At 52.2% G+C, this 23,146-nt stretch overlaps 1 protein-coding gene and 1 pseudogene across 2 annotated transcripts; one reads left to right on the top strand and one right to left on the bottom strand.

Moving 5' to 3' along the window:
* Nucleotides 1–111: 111 nt before the first annotated feature.
* On the bottom strand, nucleotides 112–5,067 carry LOC308511005 (melanoma-associated antigen 10-like; annotated as a pseudogene). The gene is made up of 2 exons: nucleotides 5,037–5,067; nucleotides 112–905 (listed from the first exon to the last, which is right to left on the bottom strand). The product of its transcript is annotated as a melanoma-associated antigen 10-like (transcript).
* Nucleotides 5,068–16,654: 11,587 nt separating this feature from the next.
* On the top strand, nucleotides 16,655–17,524 carry LOC308511207 (melanoma-associated antigen 10-like). The gene has a single exon (XM_081081217.1). It carries the CDS (start codon nucleotides 16,667–16,669, stop codon nucleotides 17,405–17,407), a length of 741 nt encoding a protein of 246 aa, XP_080937343.1. The 5' UTR covers nucleotides 16,655–16,666; the 3' UTR covers nucleotides 17,408–17,524.
* The last annotated feature ends 5,622 nt before the right edge of the window (nucleotides 17,525–23,146 follow it).

Below are 23,146 nucleotides of genomic sequence, written 5' to 3'. Positions count from 1 at the left end.
TTTCCTCAAACACAGAGTGGAAAATGGGCCTCATTTTATGCCAAGAAAAAAGGAAGAAGAAAAAAAAGCTGATGCATATGGGCCTGAAACTTGCCTGGATGCAACTGTGGCTCAGGCATAGTGGTCCTCATTGCACTCAGGCCCTTCAGGCAGGGATGGGAGGGAACGGGGATCCCTGTCATTACCACTGTCAAGAATCTTGAGGGCTTTCGATATGGTGGTCTCAGCATGGGCCCTGAGACCCCACAGGAACTCATAGCGTGCAGGATCACTATTGGGCACCTGGTGGTACACCAGGTACTGTTTCTGCACCCAAACTTTGGTGAGGAGCTCCCTGGGCTCCCCATAGAGCCAATGCTCCTTCCCATCATGCAGCCCTAAAGTATTCAGTGCTTCCCAGACTTTCTCCTCAGGGACACAATCATCATGCACAGCAATCACTCTCAGAACTGTGACCAGGAGACCAGTATTGGGATATCTGTGCCCATCGCTCACCATCCCATCATAGGTGAGCCCCAAGGTAGTGACCAGCATATAGGTGTGGGTACTGTGGTCCACTTCCTTCACATCAATGCCAAAGATCACCTGCATGTACTCAGTGGCCTTGCTGAAGATCTCAGGGAAGTGATCCTCGTGCTCTTTGATGACACTACTCAGCATTTCTGCCTTTGTGGTTAGCTCCTTTGTACGATACTTCAGAAGCAGGAACTCCACCATTTCCATCGTCATCAAATGCAGTGCTTTCTGGAGCAAGGAATCGGCATCATCTTCAGGGCTCCCCCTCAGTGTTTGGACCCTCCTCATCTTGGCTGCTGGACCTTCCATCTTCAGATTGGCTCCCTGAAAAGGCTGCCATGGCATGGGGGAGGGGAAGGCACCCTGAGGACTCTGGGGAGGATTGATTTCTCAGCAGCAGACACCTCCTCTAGGCTTTCTAAAAGCAGGACTGAGTGGGAGGAAGATAGAGAGGAGGAGAGAGAGAGGGCCAACTCCTCCTCCCCCTCCCCCCTCCCCACCCCCTCCTCCTCCTGCATAGCCCAGAACAGCTGCACCTCCACCAGGTTCTGATTCTCCCTTCAGTCCTGATGGTCTTCCTCAGGCTTGCAGGGCTCACTCATATGATGACCAGGCATGATGACTCATGCTGGGAAAGTGACCGAGTGTGGATAGAAGGTGGACAATGAGGACCCATGTGGCTGGGGGAGAGGGAGAGTGTGAGGGGCCTCAGCAGAGAAAAGCACCCTAGGCAGTTCTGACAAAAGTGACTTATGGGTCTCCCCTTTAGGTGTGCTCATAGGCCTCACAGAGATCACTCCTGATTAGCCTGTCCAGTAAGAACCTGAAGTCAGAAGTGACGACTGCTCAGGGTACAGAAGGCACAGCCCAAGATTATGTAGTTGATGGTGGGGTGTGGTAATATCTGACCTGGGTTGGGGAGCTCCTGGGGACATAATGGTGAGCACCTCACTTTAACTCCTGGCACTGACTGGCTTTCTGCTACTCTGAGACCTGAGAATATGTAGTGTACACCAAGGCCTTCACATCCTGAAACCCAGAGGCCCTGGTAGAGGGTATGAAGGGGCACTTCACCATGCACATGACAAGCACAGCCCTGGAACCCCAATGCTGACAGGAGGGGCAGCAGGACTCTGTGAGGTCCCCTCTGTTGTGGGTGGGAGGTTCCTCCTTGCACATGTAGGATCCTCACCTTTCCCTTGCCAGGGCCTGGCCCCTCACTGCCTTCTGCTGGCCTGAGGTCAAACTCTCAGAACAAGACCACACACACCTGACACTTCAGTGAAGAAACTAAGGGGGCCCCACATGTGGTCCCTCTCCCAGAGGATCAAGAAGGGGTGACTGAAGATTAGGGTCCATCTACCCTGGGTTAAGGCTCTGATCACTTCTCACCATGATGCACTTCAGGGTTTCAGACCACTCTCTCTGCTGACTGAGCGCAATCTACTTAGACTTAGGCCTCACCTCCCTGAGGTACAGGAGTAGGAAGTGAGCTGAGGTAATCCAGGCCCTATTCCGAGTTTCCCCATTGCTGACAGAGGAGGCAGGGTAGGTCTGGGTTCACATGTGCTCTGCTTCCCCTCAGTGCTCACCTTGATTCCTGGCAGGATCTGGGACTCGTCTCTCTGTTGACTAAATGTGGTTCCGGTGGATGATAGGACGTGTGGTCTCACACCAAGGTCCTCACCTTGCTGATACCTCTGAGACAAAAGTGAACAGGAGCTCCATCTGCCTCCACCCCTACCCAGATTCCCACACAACTGACACCAGGGCCTGGCCCATCTGGTCCTGGTGTAGAGTTCCCTTAGTCTGGCCTGAGGATACTTGCCTTTCTTCCTGACCTGGCCTGGATCTGAATCCAGCTGAACCGATTTCACCCTGAATAACTGTCCTCGGTGACAAAAGCTCAGGAGGAGCAGGCATGTGGAAAGGGAGAGCATGTCACACCCAGGTACCCCTGCCTGGGGAATCTGGATGCTGAACACAGGACACTCTCTGATGCTGAGGGCTCTCTTCTTTTCTCAGGGAGCACATAGCTGCAGTTTCCCACAAGAAAGCATTCACACCTTTATGACCCTTCCACAACCTCAGCTCATCTGTGCATGAACTGAAGCCATTCCCTCTGACCAAGGCCCTGTCCTTCCCGAGTGCCCTCAGACAAACGTGAGGAGGAACCACCTCTGTCGACCCATGCCAGGCCTTTCCCAGGGCTGACAGCAGCACAGGCTGGGTTCAGGGCACCCATTGTCTGGAGTGTGGTATCCTCCGACCTCCCCGAGCTACCCAGGTTTACTCAGAGAGTGCCTGGGACCTTTCCCTTCTGCTGAACTGAGAATTATTACTGCAGGCCATGTCCACCATCTCTCAGAGACCTCCAAGGTGGACTTCAAGACACGCCACATTGCCCTAGCTCAGTGGTCGGCAAACTGCGGCTCGCAAGCCACATGCGGCCCTTTGGCCCCTTGAGTGTGGCTCTTCCTAAGCCTTAGGAGTCCCTAATTAAGTTAATAACAATGTACCTATCTATATAGTTTAAGTTTAAAAAATTTGGCTCTCAAAAGAAATTTCAATCGTTGTACTGTTGATATTTGGCTCTTTTGACTAATGAGTTTGCCGACCACTTCCCTAGCTGGTTTTTCTCAGTGGATAGACCATCAGCCTGCTGACTAAAGGGTTCTGGGTTTGATTCCATTCAAGTGCACATGCCTGGGTTGCGGGCTTGATCCCCAGGAGGGAGTGTACAAAAGGCAGCTGATACAATGATTCTCTCATCATTGATGTTTCTATCCCTCTCTCCCTCTCCCTTCCTCTCTACAATAAAAATGTTTGTGTTTTTTTTTTAAAAAAAAAGACACACCACATTGCATATCATGCCCCAGTGACCCAGTTGCACAAGCAGGGCCCAAGCCAGTTGGTCCCTGTTTTTGTTGGGGTGGGAGGAAGCCTTATCCTGCCTCAAGACCCACACTTTAATTTCCAGCATTGCCTGGCACACCTCCCATGTTGCCCTGAATCCAGCACCTTCAGGAAAATGCCCTCCCCTCCCTTTGCCACTCCCAAGGTAGAAGTCTGGAAGCAACCCAAATCCACAGGCCTACCATGAGGCTTGCAGGTGCTGCTGGCAGGAACAGGCACACTGCGGACACTTATGGCCCTGGCCAAGCCTCAGGCATACATATTTCAAGGTGTGCTAGGGGCTTCCTGAGTCCTAACTCGGGTCCTTACCTGGTATCCTGGCAGAGCCCTGCAGCCCTTCTTTGCCTACCTGGAGCCTGACCCCTCAGCCCTCAGGGGGTGGAGTCCGCTTGTCTTCCTGAAGGATCCTCACCGTGACTCCTGGCTGGAGCTGGAACCTTCTCTCTGTCAACATGAGATGCCCAAGTCAGGAAGAGAGCATGTGGTCATGGGCCGGGGGCCTCCCAGGGTTCACAGTAGGGGTAATGTGGGGCATCTCTGTTGTGGGGTCCCGGGTCCCTCAGTCTTCCCTTTGCATGTTCACCTTGACTCCGGGCAAGACCCAGTCCTGCCCTCTGCCACATATGTCATTCCCCTGAATTCCAAGGCCTGACATCAGGTCTGGGCTTCTGCGGTTCCTCTCTGCATGGTCATCCACCATAGGGCCTCCCAACACTGAGCAGGGCAGACTTCTGTGGACTCCCCTCTAGTTAGGGTTCCTGGATTCCCTCAGTCCTCCCTGGGGGTCCTCACCTTAACTCTTCCCTCTGCCCATCTGAGACCCTGCTCCTTACACTGAACCCCAGAGCCTATCACACCCGGATGCAAAAGTCAGGAAAAGCACCTTGACTCTGGGCAGTGCTTCTGCATCCCTTCGTTGGACCTGAGGGAGGCCCTACAGTTCTTATCAAGTTTCCAGTCTCCCTGAGACCTGAATGCTGAAGTCAGGAGACACCCCATGCGGTCACCAGCCCTGTGGCCTTCCAAGGTCAAGAGCAAGGTGCGGTCTTGTGCAGCAAGACTGGGAGTCCTAGGTCCCCATCATGAACCTTGCAGGTCCTGGGTTCTTCCTCTGCCTCCCTGGGGCCGGTTTGTGGTACTAAACTCCACAGTGTCACAGACCCTGATTTGAAGGCATTAAATGCCACTTGAGTCGGGCAGTACTTCTGCTCCTCCCCCACCCGCCCCCTGTGGACTTGATTCACTATGTGGCTTTATTTTTATTTTTTAAATTTTATAATAATTCTTTATTATTGAAAGAACTAGAGGCTCGATGCACAAAATTTATGCAAGAGTAGGCCTTCCTTCCTCTGGCTGCCGGCACCAGCTTCCCTCTGGCACCTGACACCTGGGCTTCCCTCACAGCCCTGGCTGCCTACGGAAGGACGTCCAGAAGGGTGTCCAGTTTAATTAGCATATAATGCTTTTATTATTATAGATTACATATGATCCCCTCCACCCCACCTGTGTCCCCTTCCCTTGCCCTCACCACCCAATCACTGTGTCCATGGGCCATGCATATACGCATACAAGGTTCATGGTTGATTACTTCCCACCCTCCCCACCTTCTGTCTGAGATTCCCCAATCTGTCCCATGCTTGCATGTGTCTGTATCTATGTGGTTGATCAGTTTACTTTGTATCTTCAATTCCACATATGAGTGTGATCATGTGATATTTATCTTCCTCTGACTGGCTTATTTCACTTAGCACAATACTCTCCAGGTCCCTCCATGCTGTCTCAAAGGGTAAGAGACCCTTCCCTTTATACAGCTGCATAGTATTCCATGGCATACATGTACCACTGCTTTTTCATCAGGTCATTGATGGGCACCTGGGCTGTTTCCACATCTTAGCTATCTTAAATTGTGCTGCTATGAACATAGGGGTGCATACATTCTTTCTCATTGGTATTTCCGGTTTCTTAGGGAAATATTCCTAGAAGTGTGATTCCCTACACTTTTCACCAAGTCCTGAGTCTCACTCAGTCCTGGATACAGAAGTCAGGAAACTCGGCACTTGGTCTTTCACCAGGGAACATCCCAAGGCTGATAGCAGGGTAGGGTTTATGGGGTCCCCTGGTTGTGGGGTTCAGGGTGCCCTCCTTCATCCTGTGGCTGTGCTCCTTACAGTGAGCCCCAGCGTATCTCAGACCTGCATGGGAAAGTCAGGACACACCTCACAGGGTCATCTGACATGGGGTCTCCCAGGGCTTGTAGCAGGGGAGGCCCTTTATGGGGTGCCCTGTATTGTGGGGTCCTGGGTCCCGTCTGTTCTCCCTCAGACGACTTGTGGCTCTGCTCCTTACACCAAACCCCAGAGTCTCTCACACCTGATGCAGGAGTCACCCCACCCCTCCCTGTAGTACCCCGCCCACTGGTCTTCCCAAGACTGAGGATTCTGGGGTCCTGGCCCGCCAATCTCCCTCAGGGTCCTCAACTTGACAGCGGCAGGACCTGAGGTCCCCCCACCCCCCCACCGGTGCTGCCTGAAGCCCTGCTCCTTCTAGCAAACCCCCTTGTCTCTCAGACCCTATGCAGAAATCACAAAGCACAATGCATGAGCTCACCCCTCCCCCACACCAGGAGGCCTGCCCCATGGACACTGTTCTGGGGTCCAGGCCCCCAGTCTCCCCCACACTGACTCCTGGCAGGTCCCGGACCCCCTCTGCCGACCTGAGACTCTGCCGTGACACGGAGCCGCCCGAGGGTCTCAGACCAGGAGGACCCGGACGTCAGGCCTGGCCGCTCGTGGTCACCCCGCGCCTTGGGGTTCCCGGGACTGACTGGTCTGGCCCAAAGTCACCTTGTCCCCCCACGGCCTCACCGTGAGGCCTGCAGGCCCTGGGACCCTCCCTCTGTGAACCGGTTCGCTGGACCCCCACAAGGAGGCCTTCCCCGCCCTCATACCCCAAGGGAGGCCTGTGAGCCTCACTCTCCAGGGCTCCCGGCAGGGGCTGAACTAGCTCCCAAGGACCTCCGTCTGGTGCTCACCCTGATCCCAGGCAGAGCCTGGGCCCGGAGGTGCTGACCTGAGGCGGCTCCCCTCAGCGCCTGTACCGTCTAGCGGCCCGAAGCCGGCCTCCCAAAGATGGCGCTCAGCTCCCCCAGGCTTCACAGGTGGAAGTCAATGAGTCAGTGACATCACTTCCGGAAACCAATTGTGGGGTCATCCAGGCCTGCTGACCCGGGCGGAGTTCCGCTCCTTTGTACCCAGCCCCCCCTTCTGGTCCCTACCTGGGCTGGATGGCCTGGGCCCCCACCCTGTGCTGACCTGGGTCTGTGCCCCTCAGGCCAAGTGTTGGCCTAACCAGGTCCCTCTGGGTCCTAGAGTCCGGGAGGTGGGCGGGAATGCGCAGCCGGAAAGCCCTGCCTGAGGTACCGGGATCTCACAGGAGCACCAGCCTTCATTCCGGGGTGGGCCCTCTGCGTGGGCGGCTGGAGCCCTCAGTCCTTATTGGAGGGTCCTCACAGCCCTGGCTTGGACACCATGGTCACATCACGGTTCCCAGAGGGGGCGCTGCAGAGCCGTGGTTCCTGGGGAGCATCAGACCCTAACTGCCTCCCTTGCCCCCACTTCCCATGGTGCCTCTTCCCCAGACCGCCCGGCTCTATGGAAACATTGTGTTCTACATGTTTCCTTTCAGTAAAATCGCTGAGCTACAGCAGGGATTTGGAGCGGGCCTCCAATCTCCCTGTGTCCTCAACTTCACAGCAGCATGGCCTGCCCCACCCCCACTCCGCCTGAAGCCCAGCTCCTTCTACCAACCCCCGCCCCCATGTCTCTCACACCCAATGCTGAAGTCACCCCACCCCGCCCTGTAGAACCCTGCCCACTGGTCCTTCCCGGGACTGAGGATTCTGGGGTCCAGGCCCCCGGTCCCCCTTAGGGTCCCCACACTGACTCCGGGCAGGTCCCGGACCCCCTCTGCCGACCTGAGACGCTGCAGTGACAGGGAGCCGCCCGAGGGTCTCAGACCAGGAGGACCTGGACGTCAGGCCTGGCCGCTCGTGGTCACCCCGCGCCTTGGGGCTCCCGGGACTGACTGGTCTGGCCCAGAGTCACCTTGTCCCCCCACGGCCTCACCATGAGGCCTGAAGGTCCTGGGACCCACCCTCTGTGACCCGGTTCGCTGGACCCCCACACGGAGGCCTTTCCCGCCCCCATACCCCAGGGGAGGCCTGTGGGCCTCACTCCACAGGGCTCCCGGCAGGGGCTGAACTAGCTCCCAGGGACCTCCGTCTGGTCCTCACCCTGATACCAGGGAGAGCCTGGGCCCGGCGGTGGTGACCTGAGGTGGCTCCCCTCAGCGCCTGTACCGTCTACGGACCCGAAGCCAGCCTCCCAAAAATGGCGCTCAGCTCCCCCAGGCTTCACAGGCGGAAGTCAATGAGTCAGTGACATCACTTCCGGAAACCAATTGTGGGGTCATCCAGGCTGCTGACCCGGGCGGAGTTCCGCTCCTTTGTACCCAGCCCCCCCCTCTGGTCCCTACCTGGTCTGGATGGCCTGGGCCCGCACCCTGTGTTGACCTGGGTCTGTGCCCCTCAGGCCAAGTGTAGGCCCCAGGTCCCTCTGGTTCCTAGAGTCCGGGAGGTGGGCGGGAGTGCGCAGCTGGACAGCCCTGCCTGAGGTACCCGGATCTCACAGGAGCACCAGCCTTCGTCCCAGAGTGGGCCCTCTGCGTGGGCGGCTGGCACCCGCAGTCCTTACTTGGAGGGTCCTCACAGCCCTGGCTTGGACACCATGGTCACATCACGGTTCCCAGAGGGGGCGCTGCAGAGCCGTGGTTCCTGGGGAGCATCAGACCCTAACTGCCTCCCTTGCCCCCACTTCCCATGGTGCCTCTTCCCCAGACCGCCCGGCACTATGGCAACATTGTGTTGTACATGTTTCCTTTCAGTAAAATCTCTGAGCTGTAGCAGGGATTTGGAGCGGGCCTCCAATCTCCCTGTGTCCTCAACTTCACAGCAGCATGGCCTGCCCCACCCCCACTCCGCCTGAAGCCCAGCTCCTTCTACCACCCCCCGCCCCCATGTCTCTCACACCCGATGCAGAAGTCACCCCACCCCGCCCTGTAGAACCCTGCCCACTGGTCCTTCCCGGGACTGAGGATTCTGGGGTCCAGGCCCCCGGTCCCCCTTAGGGTCCCCACACTGACTCCAGGCAGGTCCCGGACCCCCTCTGCCGACCTGAGACGCTGCAGTGACAGGGAGCCGCCCGAGGGTCTCAGACCAGGAGGACCCGGAAGTCAGTCCTGACCACTAGTGGTCACCCCACGCCTTGGGGCCCCGGGACTGTCTGCTCTGGGCCCAGAGTCACCTAGTCCCCACCATGGCCTCACCGTGAGGCCTGCAGGTCCTGGGACCCTCCCTCTGTGAACCGCGAGGCCAGACCCCCACACAGAGGCCGTCACCCCAAGACTCCAGGGGAGGCCTGTGGGCCTCACTCACCAGGGCTTCCGGCAGGGGCTGAACTAGCTCCCGGGGACCTCCGTCTGGTCCTCACCCTGATTCCAGGCAGAGCCTGGGCCAGCTGGTGCTGACCTGAGGTGCTCCCCTCAGCGCCTGTCCTGCCGCCCCTCCCCCGTTCTCTGAGGAGGTGGGCGAGGGGGCAGGAAGTAGTTCCCAATAAGACGCCCCACCGAGGACTCTCAGTGCTGACAGGAGGGCCTCAGTGGTCCTGGCGCCTCTGTCGTCTGTCACGGTCATACCTGGACTCTGCAGCACTGGGCTCCTGCCCTCTACTGACTGAAGCTGGCCTCACAAAGATGGCACTCTCCTCTCTCAGACTTCCCTGGTGGAAGTCAGTGAGCAGAACTTCCGGACTGGCTCTCTGGGGTGCTCTGGGCCTGAGAGCAGGGGCAGAGAGCGGATCTAGGGGCCTGGAAGTCCTGTCTCTGTTCCCTCCTCCATCTGACAACACCAGGACTCCCTCCCTCTGCGAACTTCAGTCTGTGTCCCTCAGACCTAGGCTGTAACTCCCCGGATTGCCCAGGCAGGTGGAGGCATATGCTCAGCCGAGAGCCCCACCCAGGGTCCCTAGAGCTGACAGGAGCACCTGGAGATGGATGCTGTAGTGCCCTCTGTTCTGAAGCCAGTGGACCCCAAAGTCCTCACTCAAGAGGGCCTCACACCCCTTGCAGAGATCCCTGCAGCACCACGACCGATGCAGGAGGGAGCGCTGTTGTGCCCAGGCCATAGGGGAGGGGTAAAGAAACCCCCCTTACTATGGGGTGTCTTCACCAGCTCAGATGATCCTGTGGAAACTGTGGGTTCTAAATTTAGCGACTACTGAAGATGCTGAGCAGCAGCAGGGATTTGGGGAGGTGTGGAATTGTGGTTGTCTGTCTACAGTTCCCTTGTCCACTGCAGGTGTTTTCACTTTCATTCCTCATTCTCAGTAATACATTCTACACCGCTATCTAGTTTGTATATATTATTTACATGCATATAACATAAATGTAGATTACATGTGCTTATATACCCACACATGTATGCACCTGTACCTAAATTCGTATAGATATATATATATGCATGCTTATGTCATATGTATTTATATGTGTATCTATATATATAAAAACCTAAGTGACTGAATGACTGGACTAACTAACGACCAGTCGACCGGTTACTATGATGTGCACTGACCACCAGGGGGCAGATGCTCAATGCAGGAGCTGTCCCCTGGTGGTCAGTGTGCTCCCACAATGGGAGCTCTGCTCAGCTAACCAGTGGGCACCAGATGCAGGGCTCATAGCTGGCAAGCACCACTGTGAGCCTTTCCGGATGGGGACTGACTGAGTGCAAGCCCATGGCAGGCACAGCAGGACCGGGATGAGCAGGAGCGGCAGGCAGCGTTGAACTGCCAGTTTCAGCCCGATCCCCACAAGTCATGCTGGGGGACCCCACTGGTGCAAGAATCCGTGCACTGGGCCTATAGTTTCTATATAATAGTAGAGACCTGGTGCACAAATACATGCATGAGGAGAGGAGGAAGGATTGCAGGAGGTTGGCTGGCTTGGGGAGGGACTGCAGGAGGTTGGCCACCAGCCCCAAGGAGGGAGCTGGCCCTCAACCCCCCTGGGAAAGGGGCCACGTTCATCACCACCCACCCCCAGTTCCCCATCCCAGCCAGGACCTGAAGGCCCCAGCGAGGTCAGGAGAGGGGGTGATGGTCACCAGGCCAGGCATGGAAGGAACAGATGCCTGAAGCCAATGCCGCCCTCAGTGCCCCACCACCTCATGGCTCCCCCGCCCTCCTCCTTCCCTCACTGCCACACTGCCACCACAGCAGGTGGGTGGCCCCCGGGGAAGGGAGAGGACAGGAGCAAGACAAACCCTTGTGTTCAGGGCTTGCTTTCAATAGATCACAGTGAGGGAGCTGCTCTGCTACGTACGAAACCCTGACACAGAAGCAGGTCTCTAGGAATGGTTTAGCACCAGGGGCCAATGGGGGCTAGCCAGCCAGGGGGAGGGGCCACGGGAGGTTGATTGTGGAGTGCACTGACCACCAGGGGGCAGCTCCTGCATTGAGCGTCTGTCCCTTGGTGGTCAGTGCATGTCATAGCAACTGATCCACTGGTTGTTCCAGTCATTCAGTAGTAATGGTCGCTTAGGCTTTTATATATATAGATACTATGTAAGGTATTTTATGCAAAGGTGCCTACTCTTAATGTACATGATTCATTATGTTACTCACTATTCTAATTCTAGTCTGTCCTTTATAAACTATTAAGATAGTAATTTTTGAAAAGCCAGCACTAACCCACCAAGATGGTTTCAGGTAATTATTAGCATAGTCTCTGGATAATATACCTCAACTGCCCCAGCTTTCCCAAGGCAGTGGTACTCCCCCAAGGTTACTGGCATTTGTGGTCTGAATGTTCCAGATTTGTGCCAAGATATAGAGCATAAGTTTAAAATCTTTCTTCCTACCTTCCCTGTCATCTGTGTCATACAGTCTACAGCCCCTCCCAACTTCCCTACTCCCCCATACTCCCACCCTAGACATAAGTGCCAACTCATCACAATTTTCAATCTCCCTTAGGGCTTGCTCAAATTTTATTGTTCAGATACTGTGGTTCATATTGTATTTGTTTTAAGACTTAATTTTTTTACACTTTTATGACAGAATCGGCCCTGTGTCTTCACTGAGCAGCAAGGTAATTTCAAACAAGGGCTTCGCCATGCATTATAGGCTGTGCATGCAGGATGCCACAGCTCATACTGGGTGGAAGAGAGGGATAGCAGAGCTCAGACAAGGTGGTGTCTACTCCAAAGGGGTTTGTGTCCTGGATGTCAATGGGAAAACATTCCAGAAATCTGGTATCTAGGTGTTTTTTATTGTAGCTATATCACTTTTGATTTCTTCCTGGTTTTTGCATAGGTTGTTGTTTTTCTTGTCCACCTGGTTTATGAACTGTACAATTACTCTGAATTATTTTTCTGTCATGTTGCATGCTTCTGTTTCACTTATTTCTTTTCTTGTCAATTCCTCCTTTTCTTTCTAATGGGGATTGTTTTGTTGTCTCCCCATTCTAACTACCACTAGAAGGTTCAAATGCTGAGTTGTAGAGGCCTGGGCCATGTGCAGTGGGAGCTTCGCAACACCTGAGTGTCACTGAAGAGCTCCAACACCAAGACGTGTGGCTGCCTTGGGCTGGTGGGAGCCACGCTCGCCCAGGATCAGAGTCACTGGCACTCAGTGTGGTCTCGTGCACACACCTAGAATCAGGGACCCTGCCTGCACCATGCTGAAAAAGAGACCATGCTGGCGTGTGCCCAAAATCAGAGTTCCATAGCATGTGCCAAGAGTCTCCCTGTGCCCATGCCGAGAATCAAGTATCAGAATCTCTGTTTCGTGGTGCACCCTCACACCGAGAATTAGGGTCCCTGTGTGCACATGCACTGAGAATTGGAGTCACTAGATCTTAGTATATGTTCACTGGGAATCAGGGATCCCACGTGTGTGCAATGAGAAACAGAGTCAAGTCACTGGTGTTCAGTGCTGCCTCTCTCGTGGAGAATCAGGGTCCCCGGTCTGCTTCGGGGACCGGGTTGCACAGCCACCCTGTGTCAGCGGGACATCCACTCCTGCACTCCGGGAAACAGACTTCCATGTGAGCTTGCCCAAAATCAGTCAGGTGGAAAAGCCACCCTGTGTGGCTGTGGGGTCTGGTCACTCGATTGCATGCTGCGGGAGACAACCTCCCAGTGTCTGTGTACCCAAGCTCAAGCTCAGGTAGCGCAGCTGCCCTGTGTGGGCAGGAGGCCTGCTTGACTGGAGCGGATCTAGCAGTTCCTATGCCACTGCAGCAGGCCTGCGCGGAGGGGAATGGGCTCTGTGGCTCAGAAATCTGCGGCTGGGATGTCTGGATTCTTGGTGTCTGTGGGTCTTCAGCTGTGGTCACAGGTCTTTGTCCCTAGTGGCTGTAGGGTCCCGATTTGTGGTGGTGAGGCTAGAATCCTAATCTCAAGCAGTTTTGTTTTTCAAGATGGTGTGGTCTCTGTGCCCACATTGGCCACCCCCAGAATGTCCTGTCATTATTTCTTCAAATAGATTTTCTAATCCTTGCTTCTCTTCTTGTCCTTCTGGCACCCCTTTTATATATATGTTACTTCATTTCATGTTGTCCCAAAACCCCCTTAGACTCTCCTCATGCTTTCTAATTGTTTTCTCCAATTGCTGTTCAGATTGGATGTGTTTTTCTGCCCTGTCTTCTAACTTGCTAATTCAGTCCTCACCTTCTTCTATTCTACTATGGAAACCTTCCATTGTGTTTTTTATTGTAGCTATATCATTCTTCATTTTCTCTTGATTCTTACATAGGTTGTTGATTTTCTCATGCAGCTGGTTTACAAACTGTATGATCCTTACTCTGAATTATTTTTCTGACATTGCATGCTGCTATTTCATTTAATTCCTTTTCTGGCAATTCCTCCTTTTCTTTCCTTTGGGGGTTGTTTCTTTTTCTCCCCATTTTTGCTTTCACCAAGGGGTCCATGTGCCGAGTCGTGTGGGGCCTGTGTCTGAATTGGTGGGCTTGGCAGGAGGGTCGCTCACTCCAAGACTCACCAGAGGGCCGAGGTGTTGGGTAGCTGGGTAGGGCCTGTGGCTGAAGTGGCAGGATTGGCAGGAGGGGGGCACACTCTGTGGCTCACAAGAGCCTGTGGCCAGGGAGTCTGGAGTGCCAGTGTCTGTGGGTCTGCAGGTGAGGTAACTGGTCTTTGGCTGTAGTGGCTGTAGTGTCCTGTGTAGTGTCTGAAGCCAGTCTGGGTGGTGGGAAGGCTGGGCTCCTAGTCACAAAAGCTCTCCCCTTCAAGATGTGTCATTTCTGTGCCAGAGCCAGCCGCCCCAGTAGTGCTTGCAGGGGTAGCAGTGTCCCCCCTGTCTATTATAGCCTGGTCTGCCAGCCCCCGAGACTCCGGCAGGATCTAACTGTCCCTAACACACACACACACACACACACACACACACACACACACACACCACGTCCACACACTCCCCTTTTGCTCACTCATTCACTCAGTCACATTTTCTTCCCTCCCTACCATCCTGCCAGCTGCCATCTTGACTCTCCCATCTATACTACTTTCAACAATAAAGATAAAAACTTTTAAAAAGTGTAGGGCCTCAGGTCCACAGAACAGCGTAGAGATGCTTCCCTGAGCCAAGTGGTATTTCAGGGCTTCACATCTGGGCCCATGAAACTATGGGTTTTATTATAATGAACAGGACCTCGGGTATGCAGAGGGAGGACCCAGGGCCTGCCAGAGTCAAGATGAGGACCTGGAGGGAGGACTGAGTGGATCCAGGAACCCCCTACTAGAGGCCCCACAAAAGCTCACTCTTGGTTTTAGCCCTGGTAGGCGCCATGAATGCTTTCATAAATAATGGTCACTGACTTTCACCCCGGAAGTCTGAGAGAGGTGAGGGCCACATCAGAGAGGCTGGCTACAGGCCTATAGAGGGAAGAGACCCAGTCTTGCATATAATCAAGTTATTGCCCTAAAAGAGGACTGGGGGCTCCCACAGAATCCAGATTTGCCTCTGCTGTCAGCACCCTGAGTCCTGGAGGCTGGGTTGTCTGGCTGAGTACCATTTCCCAGAAACCACCAGCCCCCACCACTTCAGAGAACTCTGGAGCCAAGGACAAGGTCAGAAAGGAGAAAGTTGAGGTTTGTAGTCATGGCCCAGTCTTTACCTGGAAACAAGGTGAGTATGAGAGGAAGGGTTAAACACTCCAAGGAATTTTTCAGTCCCCTGCTGGTAGCCTGGCTATCCCCTGGCTTGGTTGCCTGATGTAATATCCACAGACTTCACTTGAGGTCTATGAGAGGCCTTGATCTGTGAGGACCTGGGTCTGAGAAAAATGTGAGGTCAAGGGAGGGAAGTGTCTCACGATCTTCCAGGTGACAATGTGCTGACCTTTTGTGAAACCTGAATGTGCACCGACTTCTCAGAAATGGAAGGATGAAACAAAGTCCAGATGTCCCCTGTTCTCAGCCCTGAAAGAAGCATGTTGGCTTTAAGTGGAATTCTCTTTTCTATCATGGAGAGGAAAGTGGGGAGTCATCAAAGAGGAGAGGTTTTGGTGGGAGAGATCAAGAGTTCCAAGAGGAGGGCCTGGAAGAAGGGCAGGTCCTGGCAAGAGTAAAAGTGAATAATCTACAGGGGTACTTGGCCAATCCAACCAGGATAGAGAGCCCTGTCTCTGCTGCTAGACTTTTGTGATGTTGACAGGGGTAGGGATGATTTGGGGCATGGATATGAAACTGTCTCACTTTGTTCTGTAGTCTGTTAGGAAGGTGAGGACCTTGGTCTGAGAGGACAACATCAGGTCATTTGAGGAAGTACACCTGTTCAACTGAGAGCAGAGTCCTACGTCCTGCCAAGAGTCAAGGTGAGGTCCCTAAAGGTGGAAGGAGTATAGCCCAATCTCAAGAACAAAGTGGGTGCCCCCCCCCAAAAAAAAAAAATCTTGTCTTTGCCTATTGTCAGCCCTGGAAACCATGTGCAGGGCTTTCAGGCTGGGCCTCTTTCCATTTTCACCTCCATGGACCCAGGAATGGCAGGGCCTTGATCTACTGATCTTGACTCAAGCTAGGTGAGGCAGGAAGCCAGGCTCCAGAAGGGGCCATTGTGAGGACTGAGGGAACCCTTCATACCAAGCCATGTAGAACCCATAGATTATGGCCACACATTGTTGTCCCTTGACGGCAATGATAAGCCCCTATACAGGTGCTTCGAAATATGGGGACCTCTCACTTCTCTTAAGTTTCAGGGATGTGTGTTCTTGTTGTAAGAGCGTGATCTCAGGAAAGCAGGGGGTGGGGTGGGAGAAGCAGGCCTTCAGTGGGTACAGAAGGATCATTCCCCCATGAAGAGACTTCATACCACCCCACCCTACAGGACCACTGTCAGACCCAGTATCTCCAAATGTGCTAGCTGCACCCTGAGGAGTCTTCTTACTTTCACCTTCAGGATCTTAGGGGAAAAGTTGCCCAGGAGGAGAGACCCCTGTGAGACCTAAGAACACCCTTATAGAATAGCCCTAAAATTCTCCATTTTCAGAGCCACTGAGGGTGTGTTTCTCAGCTAAGGATACTCACATTCCCCCTCTTCTTTTTTCATCCTCATAGGAGGCGTGAGGATACTTTCCCCAATTGATTTTTAGAGAGTGTAAGGGAGGGGGTAGAGAGAGAGAGAACGAGAGAAAAACATTGATGTGTTAACGACACATTGGTTGGTTGCTTACCACAAGCATCCAGGCCTGGAGCAGAGATTGTAACTGCAACTGAGATATGTGCTCTTGACCAGGAATTAAATGCTCTGGTGGGCAGGCTAATCCTCTAACCACTGAACCATGCCAGCAAGGGCCTCAGGTTCCCTCTCTTTATCCAACTGGTTGTTCCCCATGGCCCATCTCCTGCCCACAGTCTGGTTGACGTCCAACAAGAGTCATCATGCCTCTTGGTTAGAAAGGGATCTCTGTAATCTCAAGGAAGACCATCAGGACTCAAGGGAGGATCAAAGCCTGTTTGAAGTGCAGCTGTTTGGGAATGAGGACTTGGTTGTGTCTGTCTCCTTATCTTTGTCCCTCTCTGCCTTGTTCCCACGCAGCCTAGAGAAGGTGTGTGCTGCTGAGACACCAAGTCCTCCCCAGAGCCCTCTGGGTTCCTGACTCTGCCTCTGCCATGGCGGCCCCTGTGTGTAGCCAGTCTGAAGATGAGGGCTTCAGCAGCCAAGATGAACAGGAGACAAGCAGCAGAGAGGACTCTGGAGATGCTGAGTCGTCACTCCATGATGCCCTATATTTGAAGATGACTGAACTGGTGGAGTTTCTACTCCTGAAATATCGTGCAAAGCAGCCAACTACTAAGGCAGAAATGCTGAGTAGAGTCATAAGAAAGTATCAGGACCACTTCCCTGAGATCTTCAGCCTAGCCTCTGAATGCATGCAGCTCCTCTTTGGCATTGATGTGAAGGAAGTGGACCCCAGCAACCTCACCTATGTCCTGGTCACCACTTTGGGGCTCACATATGATGGGATGGTGTCCAATGGGCAATCCATGCCCAACACTGGCCTCCTGGTCATGCTCCTGAGATTGATCCTTGCAGAGGGTGACTGTGCCCCTGAGGAGAATGTCTGGGAAGCACTGAATGTCATGGGTGTGTGTGATGGGAAGGAGCATTGGATCTATGGGGAGCCCAGGGAGCTCCTCACCAAAGTTTGGGTGCAGGAAAAGTACCTGGAGTACCGACAGGTGCCCAACAGTGATCCTGCACGCTATGAGTTCCTGTGGGGCCCTAGGGCCCACGCTGAGACCACCAAGTTGAAAGTCCTCAAGTTTTTTCTCAGGGATTATAGAAAGGATCCCAGGTCTGTCCCATCCCTGTTTCAAGAGGCTCTGAGTGATGAGGAAGAGGGAGCCTGAACCAAGTTTCCCCCAGGCATGTTTCAGGCCCACATCTGACATGATGTGAGGCCAATTCTTCACTGTGTTTGAGAAGGGGGTAGTCAACATTCTAGGTAGTGAGGCCCAGGGAAAGTTGGAGGAATAGGGGCTGTAGTATCTTTGGGTTTAGAAATGTATCCTTGATTTGTGTCGAAATTTTCAAATGTTGTTCCTTTCCATAGACGTTTCATAAGCTTCAGTATCTAAGTTTGTGACTGACGTTGACCATACATTTATTTGTACTATCTAGTTCAAAAGAAAGAGTTTTGCTGTTGTGTAACACAAATTGGGACACTTTCCATCCTACTCTGTGATCCCAAACTAGATAATATGGCATTGGAAAAAGATTTCCTTGGAAATGTGAAAGACCTCATCGGTACAAACAATGGGTTCAAGAAACAAAAATCAAAGCAAAAGGTTGTTAATTCTTACTTCTGATCCCTTTTTTGTCTGTCTTTCTATGAAACAAACTGTATAAGGATCCTTGGATTTGCTTGGTTCATTCAAGAAAGTGGAGGGATTTAATCTGAATAAAGATGGTTCAGTGGTTCATTTAACCCCCAGACTGAGCCTATGTCCTCTGGAAGGCCCTGTGTTAGTAGTGGGGACACCAACATAAGCAGGGCACACCCACACACAGGATGATAGTTTAGGAGCCACAGTCATGTGAGGAAAGTGGTGAGGTGTCCCCTAAGTTCTATAGAACAAGTAATAGAAGGGGAGAGGCAGTGGGGCTCCAGGGGACAGCACTCAAGTGTAAATGGCTTGAGCCAGAACAGTTTGGGGCTTTGGGAAGCTGTGTTTCCCTTGTGGGGGTTGATTGTAAAGAAGCTGGGTGGTGGCAGTGGCTAGACTCTGCAGATGGTGTATCTTGGATGTAAACGTCTGAAATGGAGAATTGCTCTGAATTTCCTTCTGGATCATGTATAAATCAGAGAGAAAAATCCACCCCAGTCAGGAAGGGAAGGTTGTCTGTCCTGTGCTTCTGTCTCATTTCAGAAGAACACAGTGAAGAGATAGGTGTTTTATCCCCATTAACCACAAGGATTTCCTGAGCAATAAGGGCCTTGCTCCTTAAAACAATGCCCCTAAGTTACTGGACATGCACTCTTTTTTTCTGGCCTGGGAAAGCCAGGGCTGACTCCATTGAATTGACAATTTATTACAGTTACCCTCTGTTTACCTCGGTCAACTATAAGCAAGTGCTGGATATTAGTGAGATGACATGAAGGAAAATAGGTGGTTTTAATGGAAGGGTAGCTGCAAAGAGGAAAGAAGTTGGTATTGGACTGGAATTCTGGGGGCTTTGTGTTGATTGCACCCTGTTTTTGAGAGTCCACACCCACAAAGAATAGTCTATCCTTTAGGAGGAAATTTCACCAAGCAGCCATTTTGGCTCATTTACTGTTTAGTTTCTAATTGGGCTCTGAGATCTTTGATTGATGTGGGAAGAGCTCAGGAGATTTATCTCAGTGCGGCGGCGGATGCAATGGCGTGAGCGCACTCCGCCTATACAAGCTTCCTTGGCACACCGGGAAGTGGCAACGCCCGCCTGAGTAAGCCCCCTAGAGCCCCCTACATAGTACCCTAACTTTCCTACCATTGGTTGCCCTAAGGATGCTGTAAACTTCTGATTGGTCCAGAAAGTTATATATGTCTCTGTACTAAACAATAAAGTTTAGACTGCGTCTTGAACCTGTCTCCGGAGTCGGGCATGCTTCGATAGGACTCCGTCGGCCTCACCCCCGCGGGACCCCCTGCCTCAGATTGACCAGAGAAACACATTTTCAAAGGAGAGATTGGTAGTGTCTGGAGTCAAACCTATACTAGAAATAACTACTAGCTACTGTAAATCCAATATACACCAGTTTCCTTGTTCATGTACACTCAGAAATGTGGAAGGCAGCAGAGACTCACAGGTGGATATTGTGATATTGAACAGGAAGAAAGGAGAAAATCCACAGCCTCATGAGATTTCAGGGGGTATTGCTATGGAAAGTGCAGAAAGGTCCTCCGGAATTAAGAGGGTGAGCTTTCTCTGCTGAGATGTGTAGAATGATTTGAAAATTACATGTGATGGGGGATTTGAAGCATCTTTCACATAGTAGTGGGGGGCACTGGGAAAAGGTGGAGAATTTCAAGGGAAATGTGACTTTCTGAGAAAGTCCTCCCAGAAATGAAGGGGATTTTGTCACCACAGATTACAGCAACTACATTTTGGAGCTTCTACCATGCAACTGTTGACTGGGAGATGTCAAGTGCTCATCCTCACCTTGTTTTCCTCTTCCCTGAATGAATGGGGACCCTGCATTGCCAGTAATCTTGTACTTAGCAAGGGCTGTGTGATGACCCTTTGCCACTGAATGTTGAGCAGCAGCATTGTTTATCACAGCAATTTCTACAGAAGGCTGCACAAGGTCTGTGGATTCATTCTCAGGCCATGAGAATGCAGACACAGAGCAGTGTGCTAGTTCACCCAGAGACTTAAGCCACGCACATGTTCCCTTGAGAAGTGAGATGCCAGATTGTGTGCCTTTAAGGCCCTGGGCAGGGATGGGGATGTTCAAAGGAGGAGCCAGCCCAGTGGAAGCTGGCTGCAGGAATTCCTTCATGCCTACTGCACCCCTAGGCTCCTGAGCTGCTCCAATCTACCCCTCAGTGCTGTGATGGATGGTGATAAGGAGGCAGGCAGCCAACTGGCTCTGTTGGCATGGTGGTGTCCTCCTTCTGGGTCCCTGCCCATTGCCCCCATCACCACTGCTGTCCACTCTCTCTCCACCCTGGCCCCAGTCTGCACATCTTGGGGCTTTGCTCTTCCTGTGTCCCCAGTAATGATGTTCATGTGCAGTTATCTTCGCATGACAGCCCCAGAAGAGTATCCTCTTTCAGCCAGTATGATTCAGGCAGAGCTGGCAGGATGTGAGATATCTTCCTGGTGAGTTTCCTAGTGATGGGTAAATAATAATCATTGTCATGTGACCATGTGACTAATCACTGTGACTGCAAGTTATCTTCTATATATATAAAAGGCTAATATGCTAATTGTCCATCTAACCAGTGGCTATGACGCACACTGACCACCAGGGGACAGACACTCAGTGCAGGAGCTTCTGTGATGCTCACTGGCCATTTACAGAGAAATGGCACTGCAGACCTGCCGCCCACAAAGCAACACTTGGCTTCCCCCAAGTGGACACAGTCTCTGCCACCACCCCAGAGCAACACCCCACCAAATTGCAGCCAACGCTGCTGAGACCCCATGGTGAAAAATGTGGCCCACAGCCCAGCCCAGCCCAGAAACGGTGGCTGTGGGCACTGAGTAATGATGTCACGTAGCAACACCCAGCTTTCTCTCCCTAGTGATAACTAACCTTCTTGCAGTTTCTTCAGCCCAGGGACACAACTTGCTTTATAGCCAGGTGCAAACATTTCACACTTTAACCAACTGTCCGTGAAGCATTTTCCTGTACCTCATCTCATTTGATCCTCACAGAAGTCCTGGAGTAGGTAGATCGGAGACTCGGTGGAATCCTATTTTCTTTTCATTAGCCAGAAAAGGGAGATTTAGAAAGCTTAGAAATTGACCCAACTGAAAAGAAGTAAGAAATGGCAGACCTTGAAAATGACTTCAGGTTTTTGTCACTGTGCAGACTATAGTTAAATACTGCTGCAGTTAAATATTTTACCCATTGTTCTCCCTGCGTGAACTACAATAATAATCTGCTTCATGTTGGTATTTACTGCTGTGTTGCTGGCAGTTATCTGAAAGAGAAGTTGGGGTGCTTCACTGGGCTGGGAAAAGTTTAGCTAAATTAGAAAACAGGTCTAATTAAGCAAGTTTATCAATATATACATATATATATATATATATATATATATATATATATATATGTATATATATATAAAGCTCTCACTGGGGCCAATTGCGCACATGGATTTCCATTTGTCATTGTCAATTGTGAATTTGGTTGACACTTCTATTATAGAGAAAGGGTGAATAGCAATATTAAAATATTTCTTCTAATTAATTTCCTTTCAATGTGCATGAATTCGTGCACCAGGCCACCAGTTTTCAAATAATTCCCATGGTTATGCTCAAATGCTTGATTAAACTGATGGTCTTATTCAGGTGATTATTAGGGGTTGGTGTCTGAGGATGAGGCTAAGGGTAGAGAGGGTGGCAAGGGTGCCTTGTCAGTCACCCACAAAACCAGTTTGGACCTTGTGTTCCAAACAGGCAATTTGAGCAGAGGAAGGTAGAAGATGGCAGGGGTGGTCAACAGGATGTCCCCTACCAGGCCCCAGATACCTGAGAGCCAAGTGAGAATTTGGAAAGGACCTGAACAGAGGAGGGCTTTAGGGTCCAGGGATGCAGGCTTGGAAGATGCTCAGCAATCCCAGGAGAGTTGGAACGAGGAACACCCACCAGATTCCATCTGAGTTGCCCTGGACTGGCCTGTGGAAGAAATCAGGGCAGATGTAGCAGGAGATGAGCTGGAACTCTCGGGACATCATGAAATGAGTGTCTTTGGGACAAGTGCCAGGACCAGAACCCTGTGGGGCACTGCAGGATGAAAGTAGGAACACCAAATGCCCATTCCTGGAGGGAACTGATTGGTGTGAGATAGTGCTCCCACAAGGAGGCTATGGACCACAGGGCAGGGACAGCTTGAACATACTGAGAATTTCCCAGGTTCTTCAGGGAGGACTTTTCAGGGTACAGAAACCTGTAATGTAGCCTCTGCAGACACACATCACCCAGTTGTCTGGCCAGTCCTGATGATGTTGGGGCAGAGTACACAAGAGCTTTACTGCCTATCAGCAGGAATGTTCTGACATTTTTTAGATGTCCTGAGCCTGCCCCATGAGTGGCTGGTGTGATGGGTCTCAGCCATGGTCCTGCTCCCATAAGAAATCACCATTCCCCTGCCAGGACTATAGCCTGCTCTGAACTCCAGCCTCCTGAGCAAGGTGCTGACTTTCTGCTTGGCTCTCACCTAACCTCCTCTCCAGGAACTATGTGTGGCAGCTGTCCTGGGGAGAGTAATTGGTCCCAGGTCTTAGCCTGTCTTTGGTCCCTTTGCTGGGATTTGGCATTGTTCTGCCATTTGGTCTATTTTCATATTAGGGTTTTATATATATATATATATATATATATATATATATATATATATATATATATATATATACTAGAGGCCCAGTGCACAAAAATTTGTGCAGTCGGGGGGGAGGGGAGTCCTTCAGCCTGGCCTGTGCCCTCTTGCAGTCTGGGACCCCTCAGGGGATGACCACCTGCTGGCTTAGGCCCACTCCCCAGGGAATTGGGCCTAAGATGGCAATCAGCCATCCCTCTGGCAGCCCAGCAGCCCTTGGGGGATGTCCACTTGCCAGCAGGGAGCAGGGCTAAACTGCAGTCGGACATCCTTAGCGCTGCTGAGGAGGCAGGAGAGGCTCCCACTACCACCGCTGTACTGGCAGCCATCAGCCTGGCTTGTGGCTGAGCAGAGCTCCTCCCATGTGAGAGCGCCCTGACCACCAGAGGGCAGCTCCCACATTGAGCGTCTGCCCCCTGGTGGTCAGTGTGTGTCATAGTGATCAGTCATTCCCAGTCTTTCTGCTGTTAGGGTCAGTTTGCATATTACCCTTTTACTATATAGGATAGAGGCCTGGTGCATGGGTGGGGGCTGGCTGGTTTGCCCTGAAGGGTGTCCCGGATCA

The sequence above is a fragment of the Myotis nattereri genome, assembly GCF_964212035.1.
Source record: "Myotis nattereri genome assembly, chromosome: X".
Taxonomy (NCBI): Eukaryota; Metazoa; Chordata; class Mammalia; order Chiroptera; family Vespertilionidae; genus Myotis; species Myotis nattereri.
The sequence above is the reverse complement of the archived record's forward strand: the minus strand, read 5'-3'. Positions and strand labels throughout refer to the sequence as shown.